Source organism: Silene latifolia, chromosome X (assembly GCF_048544455.1).
Source record: "Silene latifolia isolate original U9 population chromosome X, ASM4854445v1, whole genome shotgun sequence".
In the NCBI taxonomy this organism is placed as follows: Eukaryota; Viridiplantae; Streptophyta; class Magnoliopsida; order Caryophyllales; family Caryophyllaceae; genus Silene; species Silene latifolia.
Genome location: NC_133537.1, coordinates 182,238,926 through 182,250,583, shown reverse-complemented (window position 1 = coordinate 182,250,583; position 11,658 = coordinate 182,238,926). Strand labels below are relative to the sequence as shown.

The 11,658-nt window shown below is 39.0% G+C and overlaps 2 protein-coding genes across 2 annotated transcripts; both read right to left on the bottom strand.

Annotated features, from left to right (window-relative positions):
- Window positions 1–3,541: 3,541 nt before the first annotated feature.
- Window positions 3,542–4,000, bottom strand: LOC141618842 (putative mitochondrial protein AtMg00860). The gene has a single exon (XM_074435909.1). The coding sequence runs from the start codon at window positions 3,998–4,000 to the stop codon at window positions 3,542–3,544; it is 459 nt and encodes a 152-aa protein (XP_074292010.1).
- Window positions 4,001–9,052: 5,052 nt separating this feature from the next.
- On the bottom strand, window positions 9,053–11,436 carry LOC141618841 (uncharacterized). Its single transcript, XM_074435908.1, has 3 exons — window positions 10,834–11,436; window positions 9,794–10,717; window positions 9,053–9,670 (listed from the first exon to the last, which is right to left on the bottom strand). The coding sequence occupies exons 1-3, from the start codon at window positions 11,434–11,436 to the stop codon at window positions 9,053–9,055; spliced, it is 2,145 nt and encodes a 714-aa protein (XP_074292009.1).
- Window positions 11,437–11,658: the final 222 nt, after the last annotated feature.

Sequence of the window (11,658 nt, the reverse complement as noted above, 5' to 3'; positions counted from 1 at the left end):
ATATTTCTGGTTTTTCATTGTGTTGTGCGACTAATACGAGGCTTCGGATCCTAGGATTATAAACCTAGAACGACTATAACTAAGCTATGTGATATGCATCTACGATGTAAAATACAAAAAAGAATGAAAAAAATGCAAAAATATGGGTTAAAACACCCTCAGAATTACATAATAGTGTTACGAGAAGAAACTAAAGTTGAGTTTTTATTCAATACAAGAACTTTATGTGTGGATAGTTCCCTTGGTAAACCAAGGATTTATAAATGAAGACTTATTAAAGTTGTATGTATTACGGTGAAGTTGGTCAAGTTGGTCGGTCTACAGATGCATGATGATGATGGTACCATGATATGAATTGGGTTTAGGTGGTTGATTGATCAAGCATGTAGTGTCAGTTTACTAGGAACACGGTTTAGAAATGCAAGAGAGAGAAGAGACGAGAAGGAAAAAAACCTTTGGTGTATCTATGAATGAAGACCCGAGGTCTTTATTTATAGTGAAAAACACAAGGAAACGGACATATGCACGCTACTTCCTATCTGCGCCTCTTCAAAGAGGCGCAGTCGTGTGTGCGTCCCGTTGATGCGGTTATAAATGACGCACTTTTCACCCCATAATCAACCCCATTTTACATGCTATTTGTGCTCATTAGAGTCATTTTCATAGTCTTTAGCTTCCTATTTGTTATTCTATAAGATTTTATGCCTTTTGTAGAAAGAAGGTAAAAGTGGCGGCCAAGCTTTTATGGAGCGTGGACCAACACAATGTGCGCCGCGCGCACCCACGCATTGAAGATTAAGCGGCGACACATCTTTCCACGGAATTTTGCAAGCAAAGCACGTCATAGGTTCGTAACCGATTTGGGAGGCTCAGAAACCAATGAAAGGTTTGAACAAGCCTGCATTTGAGGAGACGCCACCAATTATTGTGGAAAATTGGAAACCATTCGAATCAACTTTATGCCGTGTCATATTTAGCGCAAAGTAGAATATGATATAGATACTAAAGATAAAGACTTGTTCCCCTTTAGCATTCAATGTCTAGAATGACTCTCGTAATGTCAATGAACACGGATGTTCACAGAGATTCCACGTAAGGGGTGAGGGTATGTGTTAGAAAGTTCTTTAATCGAACACCTAATCCCGCTCGCCTCGATAACGGCCTCTACTAATGATTGAGATTGTTCTTTACTTTGATTATGTCGATTATAATACATGAATTTAACAAACAATGTCTTAAATCCTAACATGTGAATATTTACTATGTCAGTGAAATTAGCAATTAGAATTAGAAGGTCCAAGTGAATACTTAAATTGATTGCATGTGAATTGCACAACAAATGAATACAAACAATGTTATATACTATTGTTATACACTACATAAATGCCAAAATGAAATTTGAAGAAAAGAATAAGAAAAAAATTAGAAAAGGATGCTAAATATTAATAATAAAGCTACTAGCTACTAATTAGGGTGATAAAACATGTAACACACTTAGGAAAATTAATCCGAGAATGTCTTACAATTAGCAAATCAATCAAAGGAACCCTAAATTGAAGAAATGAATTCGATTGAAATATTGAAGTTGTATTAGCTTAAGAACAAGATTATAGATGAATTAATCAGTGATCTTAGCTAAAGATTACAGAGAGAATTTGTGAGATAATTTGTGTAAAATGTAAGCTAAAAATGATTATGATCATCTCTTCTATTATTTATACAAAGAACTTGAGCGGAAAAGGTTGTTACCAGGTAACTGCCAGCTTGTTTCCAGGTATTTTCTGCAGACGTCACATTTGTAACAAAATTCTATTACAAACCACTCCCCTTAACAAGAAACTTGTCCGCAAGTTTATGCAATTTGGAAATCAGGAAATCTCTTTTCTATATCATCATAAGGTTCCCAGGTAGCATCTTCCTTTGACCCATTGGACCACTGTATGAGCAAGTACACAATAGCCTGGTTCCCTTTCTTCATCAACTTCCTTTCCAACACTACCACTGGTTCAGCTCTGATCAGGCCACTGTCATCTAATTCTGGCAGAGAAACTATGGTTGGAAATTCTCCATGATGTCTCTTAAGCTGAGATACGTGAAATACTGGGTGTATCTTAGAATGAGTTAGAAGATCTAGTTTGTAAGCAACTTCCCCAATCTTTCCAATTATTATCTCCAAGGGACCAAAATACCTGGGAACAAGTTTATTGCATGACCTATAAACCACTGACTGTTGTCTGTAAGGCTGTAGTTTGATATAAGCCCAATCACCAATGTCAAACACCTTATCAGTTCTATGCTTGTCACTCTGACTCTTCATCCTGGATTGAGCTCGTGTTAGATGAAACTTGAGCATAGTAATACATTCTTCCATGGCTTTCAGACTCCTATCCACTGCAGCAACAAGACTGTCACCATTCACATAAGGTGCATGTAGGTGTGGTGATTGTCCATATACCACTTCATAAGGAGTAAATCTAGTAGCAGAATGGCAGTTGGTGTTGTACCACCATTCAGCTAAAGGCACCCAATTTGCCCACTCTTTAGGTTTCTCACCAGTCATGCATCTGAGATAAGTCTCTAAGAATTTATTCACCACATCAGTCTGCCCATCAGTTTGAGGATGGTATGCAGTAGACATGAGTAGCTCTACATGCTGTAATTTGAATAACTCCTGCCAAAATTTGCTCAAAAATATCTTATCTCTATCACTTATGATAGTTTGAGGGTTCCTATGTAACTTGAAAACTTGTTCAAAGTAGACCTTAGCCACAGTAGCAACATTAAATGGATGAGATAAGAGACAGAAATGAGCATATTTGCTCAATCTATCCACCACCACCAAGATTGTGTCTTTCCCATGTGATCTTGGCAGCCCTCCAACAAAATCCATGGATATGTTTACCCAAACTGCTTCAGTTATGGGCAATGATTGCAACAAGCCTGATGGAGCCTGTAATAAAGGCTTGTTCTGCTGACAAACCCCACATTTCCTTATAAGGTTTATGATGTCTTTCTTCATGTGCTTCCAATAGAACAAAGAATTCAGCCTTTTGTAGGTTCCATGTACACCAGAATGACCCCCAAAAGATGATGAGTGCGTTGTTGTCAACAACTCTTGCCTTAATGTAGCATAAGAGCCCACAACCAATCTTCCCTTTCTAGTGAGTTAATCATACTTCCATTGGTATTTATTAGTTGTAGCTGTATTAGTCATCAGGGACTGAATTAACTGATCACATTCAAGGTCCTGCCAGCTCATCTGCACCCTTTGTAACAAGTCTGATCTGACTTGAGTCACCATGGCAGCCATGAGTTCTGCTCCAGACACCCTTGAGAGTGCATCTGCCATAGTATTTTCCTTGCCTTTTCGGTAAACTACTTTATAATCCAGTCCAAGTAATTTAGGTAAACACTTACTTTGGAATGAACTAGTGATTTTCTGCTCCAAGAGAAATTTAAGGCTAAAGTGATCTTTTTTGATGATAAAGTGCCTTCCCACTAAGTATGGTCTCCATTTCTCCACAGCTAACACCACTGCCAGTTACTCCTTCTCATAAGTAGATAAAGCTAGATGTTTCATGGATAATGCTTTACTAAGATAAGCTATTGGGTGGCCTCCCTGAGTTAACACTTCTCCAATTCCCAATCCAGAAGCATCATTTTCCACAACAAAGTTCTCAGAAAAATCTGGTAATCTCAGTACAGGAGATTGACGCATAGCTTCTTGTAGTTGTATAAAAGCTACAGTGGCTTCTTGAGTCCACATAAATCCATCCTTCTTCAGTAGGTTTGTCAGTGGTTTGCTAATAATACCATAACCTTTGACAAATTTCCTATAATAGCCTGTAAGGCCTAAGAAGCTTCTCAATTCTTTAATGTTCTTAGGAATTGGCCATTCCATTATACCTTTGATTTTAGCAAGATTTGTTGCCACCCCATCAGCGGAAATAACATGCCCAAGGTAATCTACCTTAGGAACACCAAATGAGCATTTGCCCATTTTAGCAAACAACTTGTGTCTCCTTAGTATCTCAAGTGTTATTTTCAGATGACTCACATGATCCTCCAATGTTGGACTGTAGATGAGTATATCATCAAAGAAAACTAAAATGAATTTTCTGAGATAAGTCTTGAAAATGGAGTTCATTAGGCTCTGAAAATGTTGATGGAGGATTAGTGAGGCAAAATGGCATAACCAAGAACTCATAATGACCTTCATGGGTTCTGAAGGCTGTCTTTTGTACATCCTCGTCAGCCATTCTAATTTGCCAATACCTAGCTCTAAGATCAATTTTTGAACAAATTACTGATCCATGTAACTCATCTAACAGTTCATCAATGATTGGAATTGGAAACTTATCTTTTACAGTGTGCTTGTTCAGCTCCCTATAATCCACACATAGCCTCCAAGTACCATCCTTTTTTTTTAACCAACACTACATGAGAAGAGTAAGGAGACTGACTGTGATGTACCACTCCACTATCCAGCATTTCTTTGGTGATTTGCTGAATTGCATCCTTCTAAATGACAGGATATCTGTATGGCCTGACATTAATTGGGACAGTACCAGAAGCAAGGTGTATCCTGTGATCATGAGTCCTGTGTAGAGGCAGTGACTTAGGCTCTTCAAATATGTCCTTATAGTCATGAAACACCAGCTCAATGGGCTCTGGAATCTGCTGTATGGTTTCCTTATTCCCTGGTGCAGTAGGGGAGGTCACACTTAGAGCAAATAGTTGCCCTTTGCTGCACCCTTTGAAAATTTTTTTACCATTAACCCATTGTAATTCTCCTTTTTGTATACCCCTCAACACCACTCTCTTGCCCTTATACTTGAACTTCATTCTTAGCTGATGGAAGTCCCAACTTACAGGGCCAAGTGATGCTAGCCACTGTATACCAAGCACCCTTTCACACACTCCTAAGGTCACAATCATCACATCTACACTAAATTAATTCCCTAACAGTTGCCACTTAAAATCTTTACAAGCCTTGGTGGTCACAATAGTTTCCCCATTTGCTACTGAAACTTATAGAGGACAAGTATTTGTAGTCCTACAACCCAGTCTCTTTGCCACTACCTCATCCAGAAAGTTATGAATGCTTCCTGAGTCAATCAGGATATGGACTGATTGTGTTCTCACCCTCCCTGTGACTCTCATGCTTTGGAAAGAGTTGTTTCCTGCCATAGCATTTAGAGAAATCAAGGGTTGCTCCTCCATCACACTCTCCTCCAGTTCACCTTCACCTTCACCTTCACCTTTAGCGACTTGAAAGTCATTTTCCTCCCCTCCTTCACTTTCCTCACAACATTCCTCACTGTTTTCAATGGGAATAATCTTAATCTTGTACAATTTGCCTTTGCATACATGCCCAGGTGTGTATTGTTCATCACAATGAAAACACAGATTTTTCCTTCTTCTTTCTTCCACATCAGAAGGTAATGGTGGTCTGTGTCTTGGTGTAAAATTTGCTTTTGGAACAAAATTTGGTGTATTGTGTTTGTTAAAAGTTGGGGTATTTCTTGAGAAGTTGTTATTGTAGTTGTTATTTTGGGGTTTTTATTGTAAGAATGTGATGAAGAAAGGAATGGTCTGTGATTGGGTTTCTCCAAAATGGGTTTATGCAAGTCTTTTGTAGCAATTATAGCCTCCTCCTGCAATCTCCACTGCTTGTGCTATGGTTGCTGGCCTAAAAGCCTTCACAAATGGCTTAGTAACAGGTTTTAATCCCCCAACAAAACTATCAAGAAAGTGTTGGTCAGGTAGAAAAGGGTTTCTTTGAAGCATTAACCCTCTCAAATGTTCAAAAGTATTGATATATTCCTCAATTGAACCAGTCTGGTGAAGTTTATTAAACTGTTCTACAACATTACTATCAATTTCCTCACGAAATCTAGCACATAAATTAATTTTAACGTCATCCCATTCAACATTTCCCTTGACAACCAGATAACTATGCACCCAGAATTCAGCCTTTTCAGTCATATACAGTGATGCTAAATCAATTTTCTGATGGTCTGGAATCTTACACAAATCAAAGTATCGAGCACATTTCTTTAACCACATCCTAGGGTTTGTACCATCAAACACAGGAAATTCATCTTTAGGATTAAAACCTAAATTGCGATTAGGGTTTATACCTGCGTTTGGAATGGCAGTGTTATTAATTTGGGGATTTTCTGCAGCTTTTTCCTGAAGCAATTGCAAGATTGTCGCCATTTGATCTTCAATTGACTTCATTCGTTCTTCCATTGTTGCAGATAATTGAGCAATCGTAAGGCGAGCCAACTTCAATAGTTTTAGCCAGAATCTTGATGCCCAATTTCAACCCAGAAATCAATCAACCCAGAATTTCAAGCTCCAAACCCTAATTTTAATGGTGGAAGTAGCGTGATATTCAGGACCGAAGTCTCTGATACCAACTGTAACACACTTAGGGAAATTAATCCTAGAATGTATTAAAATTAGCAAATCAATCAAAGGAATCCTAAATTGAAGAAAGGAATTCGATTGAAAGATTGAAGTTGTATTAGCTTAAGAACAAGATTACAGATGAATTAATCAGTGATCTTAGCTAAAGATTACAGAGAGAATTTTTGAGAGAATTTGTGTAAAATATAAGCTAAAAATGATTATGATCCTCTCTTCTATTAATTATACAAAGAACTTGAGCGGGAAAGGTTGTTAGCAGCTAACTGCCAGCTTGTTTCCAGCTGTTTTCTGCTGACGTGGCATTTTTAACCGAAATTCTGTTACAAAACGATCTATCATGTGGTTAATATTAATTATATATAGCTACGTCTTTAACAAACTGAGTTCAGGAACAACACCCACTACGAATAGGCGGAGTTAATGGTGCGCTTCTTTGAAGAAGTGCAACAATTGATGCGTCCATTCCTAGGTGAATTCTGTGTGTGAAACACATATTCGCCTTGTTATGCTATGTTGATTGACTTATGAAAGCATTTGTTTTATTTATGAAATTTGATTCGGTTTAGTAATTAAAAAAAAGATGAAAAATATAGAAATGATAATATGATAAAGGAAAGATCAAATTGATATAATGATTCAAAATCATCTAACATCAATCGTTAGGGATGTAGAATCTCAGTTAAAATAAAAAGAAAAGATCCTTAGTTTGTGTAGAAATTGTATATAAAATTTTTATATTGATATTGCGCATATGACTGCCAACGTATAATAGACATATGTATATATACATAAGGCCATGCTTAAACCCTAGACGGAATAAGAAAACTACCCATAATACAATACAAGATATGGACTTGGTATTTTACAATATGGACTCGATATCTTACGATATCTCAACACCCCCCCCCCCCCCTAAAGGTGAAGCGTGGGGATCAACAACGCCCACCTTGGATAGCAAATGGATAAACTAACGCACACCCAGCGCCTTAGTTAAAATGTCCGCAACTTGATTAGATGTATGAACATAAGTCGGAGAAATAAGACCATCTTGAATCGCATCCCTCACAAAATGACAATCGAGCTCAATGTGCTTAGTACGCTCATGAAAAATAGGATTACGGGCAATATGTAATGCCGCACTATTATCACAATGAAGACGAGCAGGAGAACTGATAGGAACGTGAAAGAAACTCAATATACCTCTCAACCATTACACTTCACATGTAGCTGCGCGCATAGCTCGGTACTCAGCCTCAGTAGAAGAAAGGGAAATAAACAGTGGGCTGTTTCTTGGTCTTCCAAGAAACGGGTGCACCCCCCAACAAAACCAAATAAGCAGTGATAGAACGACGCGTTAATGGAAAAGTAGCCCAATCAGCATCACAATAAACAGACATAACAAGAGGCGCTCCAGACAGAAAAAGCAAACCTTGTCCTGGATGACTTTTAAGGTAACGAAGTACGGGCAATGCAGCATTCCAATGTTTCTCCCGCGGTGCGTGCATGAATGTGGACAAAATATGGACACAATAAGACATATCAGGATGGTTATTGGTCAAATAAATCAGTCGAGCAACCAAACGACGATAGGCTTCCGGGTCCGTCAGAAAGGCATTGTCAGCCACGCCCAACTTGTGATTTTGTTCAATAGGGACATCAACCGAACGACCACCAATGAGACCGGTTTCGTTAAGAATAATAAGCGCGTATTTTCTCTGAAAAAGAAAAATACCAGACGAACTCCTGGATACTTCAAGACCCAAGAAATACTTCAATGTACCCAAATCCTTCATATAAAAACATGTATGGAGATAATCTTTAACACGGCGAATACCATCCGGATTATTACCTCCAATAACCAAATCGTCCACATAAACAAGGACATACACTTCGACCCCAGAACCATGATAAGAAAATAGGGAATAATCTGACATGCATTGTTGAAAACCGTAGGCAAGAAGAGAAGCGGATAATTTTTTGAACCAGCACCGAGAAGCTTGGCGGAGACCATATATAGACTTTTTAAGGCGACTAACTTTACCTGGCTCATCTACAGAATATCCAAGCGGCAATCGCATATAGACCTCTTCCTCAAAATCGCCATAAAGAAAAGCATTATGGACATCCATTTGTTGCAATTCCCAATTCCGTGCTGCTGCAATGGCTAAAAAAATACGAACAGTAACCATTTTAGCAGTAGGTGCAAAAGTCTCAAAAAAATCAATTCCTGTTTCTTGTCGATTGCCAAGTACAACGATACGAGCCTTGAACCTCTCAACTGAACCATCGGCGCGCAATTTAACCTTGTAAACCCATAATGGAGAATAAATTCGGGTTCTAACACTCCATCGTCATCCACCGCTTCAGCGTGTATGCTGGGCTCGTCATTCGCTACATCATGGAGAATAAATTCGCCCACTACAGCCCCATCAGAGAACACGGCTGCAGCATCTCTACCCGTATCATTAGTGGAAGTGATGACCCCATCACGAGAATTAACAATGAACGGAAAAACATATTCATCAATGACGACATCACGAGATATAAAAAAATCCATAGACTCCAAATCATAAACTTCCCATCCCTTCTTACCGAATGAGTACCCAACAAAAATACATCACCGACTACACGACGCAAACTTATCCTCATCCTTACGAGTATGTTTAGCATAACACAAACAACCAAATGTATGCAAATTATCGTAAGTGGGCGATTTGTTAAATAATAACTCATAGGGTGTTTTACCCTGAAGCAACATGGATGGTGTCCGATTAATAAGATAACCTGCAGTTAAGGCATATTTTCCCCAAAATTCAACCGGTAAACCTGCTTGAAAAAGTAACGCCCTAGCCACATTAAGAATGTGACGGTGTTTTCTCTCAACCCGTCCATTCTGCTGAGAAGTACCGACACAAGTAGTTTGATGTATTATACCATGTGTGTCGAAATAACGTTTTAAACATGTGAATTCCATCCCATTATCAGTACGCACCATCTTAACATCGGCATCAAATTGTCGCTTTGCCATAACTATTAAATTTTGTAATAATTGTGAAACTTCATCCTTTGTTTTAATCAAATAAACCCAGACATCACGAGAGAAATCATCAATCACAGTAAGAAAATATCGACTACCACAAGAAGATGGGGTTCGATAATCTCCCCATAAATCACAATGAATAAGCTCAAAAATTGACTTAGCTTTATTCTCGCTAACAATAAATTTTTCTCTTGTCTGTTAAGCACGCAAACAAATATCACAAAGTTCACTATCTCGCTTATCACACTTATTATTATTAATAAACGGCAAAAAAGTCACTACTCTTCTCGAAGGGTGTCCTAGTCTACGATGCCAAACCTCCACGTTATCTGAGTCCTTATTCGCAGCATGAACTTCTCGCCTTAACTCTCCTTCCAAAAGATATAGCCTTCCTTTCTGCTCACCCGTGCCAATTGTCTTCTTCGATATGCGGTCCTGTATAACACAAGTATTGTTAGTAAATTTAATTTCGCAATCAAGGTCTTTTGACAACTGATATATGGACACAAGATTACAATTGAAATCTGGGACAAATAAAACATCTTTTAATCGTAAATTGCCACCAAGTAAAACGATTCCTTCTTTGGTTGCTTTGGAAAATTTCCTATTAGGGAGTGCCACCATACATGCATCAATATCTTTCACATCTTGTAAAAACACAAAACAGCCTGTCATATGATGCGTTGCACCCAAATCAAGCAACCATAAAACAATATTATCCGTCTTACCATTCATACGCACTTTCGAAGAAGACGCTTTGGCATGGTTAACATACGCGTCGCACTGCTCTTTTGGTACGCTGCGAAATTGCTCTTTGTTTTCGCTCATCTCTTCACCAACACGAGATGCCCCTGCACTATTAGCGGCGGAATTGCCCCTTCCTTGGCCAGAGTTGTAACCTCCACGACCACCGTGGCCTCCACGGCCTCCACGAGAAGCACCAGCTCCGTTGCCTCTGCCTATGTCTCGCCAGCCTTTCGGGTAACCGATTATATCGAAACATGATGCTCGCACATGTCCATACTTGTAACAATTATCGCAGTTTGGTCGCGAATTTGCCTCCTTGTCAGTATTTTCCCGTGACCGTCCATCCGCCATTGCAGGTGAAAAACGAGCAGTAAAACTAACAGGGCCTGCTCTGTTCTCCCCTGTTCTTGCTCCTACAATGTGCTTGGCTTTGCCCTTAACCCCTTCTTCTTGAATGATGGTAGCATAAGCCCGATTGAGAGATGGCAAAGGCTCCTGCAATAACAAATTTGAAGCAACAGTGGAATAAGAATCATCGATTCCCAAAAGGAAGGCGTGTACTTTCCTTTCATCTCGCCTTTTATCGAGTTGTTTATTCAAACCACACTTACAACCACCACAGATGCAAGTCGGATACTTGTCAAGGTCATCCCAAAGCTTCTTCTGACGACCATATAATACTTTGTGATCGTCTCCTTTTCGCCTTGCTTGCAAGCCATGATAGAACCCTTTGTCCTGTGCACCTTCGGTCCGTTGCCAAGACTGAACCGTTGTTCAATATCGTCCCTTAATTTCTTCGCCTCATTCACATACGAGATGGTTGAACCAAGACCTGGTTCTATTGTGTTGAAAATCCAATTAACTATCATGGCGTTAACCATGTACCAATCTTCGATGTCGTCAGAATCATCAGCGGGCTTTTTAACTGTCCCATCGATGAATCCCATCTTTTTCTTGGAACGCAGGCCACCCCGCAACTTAACAGACCATTCATCATAATTATCTCCCTTCAACTCGACAACAATCAACTTATCTCCGGATTTATCGGAGGTGGAAAGGAAATATGGACTGAGCTTCTCACCTTTAGCCATATCGCTAGATTCAGAATCGGAATCTTTGTGAGAAACGCTAGTACTCTTGGAATCAGAGTTTTCGTGAGAAACATTGGTATCTACCAGCGATGAATCTTCGCCGCCGCCTTCTTTATCGCTCATAAGATGCTAGAACTAACCTGTCTCTGATTACCATGTAGAAATTGTATATGAAATTTTGTATATTGATATTGCACATATGGCTGCCAACTTACAATAGACATATGTATATATACATAAGACCATGCTAAAACCCTAGACGGAATAAGGAAACTACCCATAATACAATACAAGATATGGACTCGGTATTTTACAATATGGACTCGATATCTTACGATATCTCAA

Bases quoted from the DNA above. Each gene is read 5' to 3' on its own strand.
- LOC141618842 (XM_074435909.1), bottom strand. From the start codon at position 4,000: ATGGGCAAATGCTCATTTGGTGTTCCTAAGGTAGATTACCTTGGGCAT.
- LOC141618841 (XM_074435908.1), bottom strand. From the start codon at position 11,436: ATGAGCGATAAAGAAGGCGGCGGCGAAGATTCATCGCTGGTAGATACC. The intron at 10,718-10,833 runs GTAAGTGTGGTT...TTGTTATTGCAG, and splicing joins GACTTGCATCTGTGGTGGTT to GAGCCTTTGCCATCTCTCAA. The intron at 9,671-9,793 runs GTTTGGCATCGT...CGTGCTTAACAG, and splicing joins AGGACTCAGATAACGTGGAG to ACAAGAGAAAAATTTATTGT.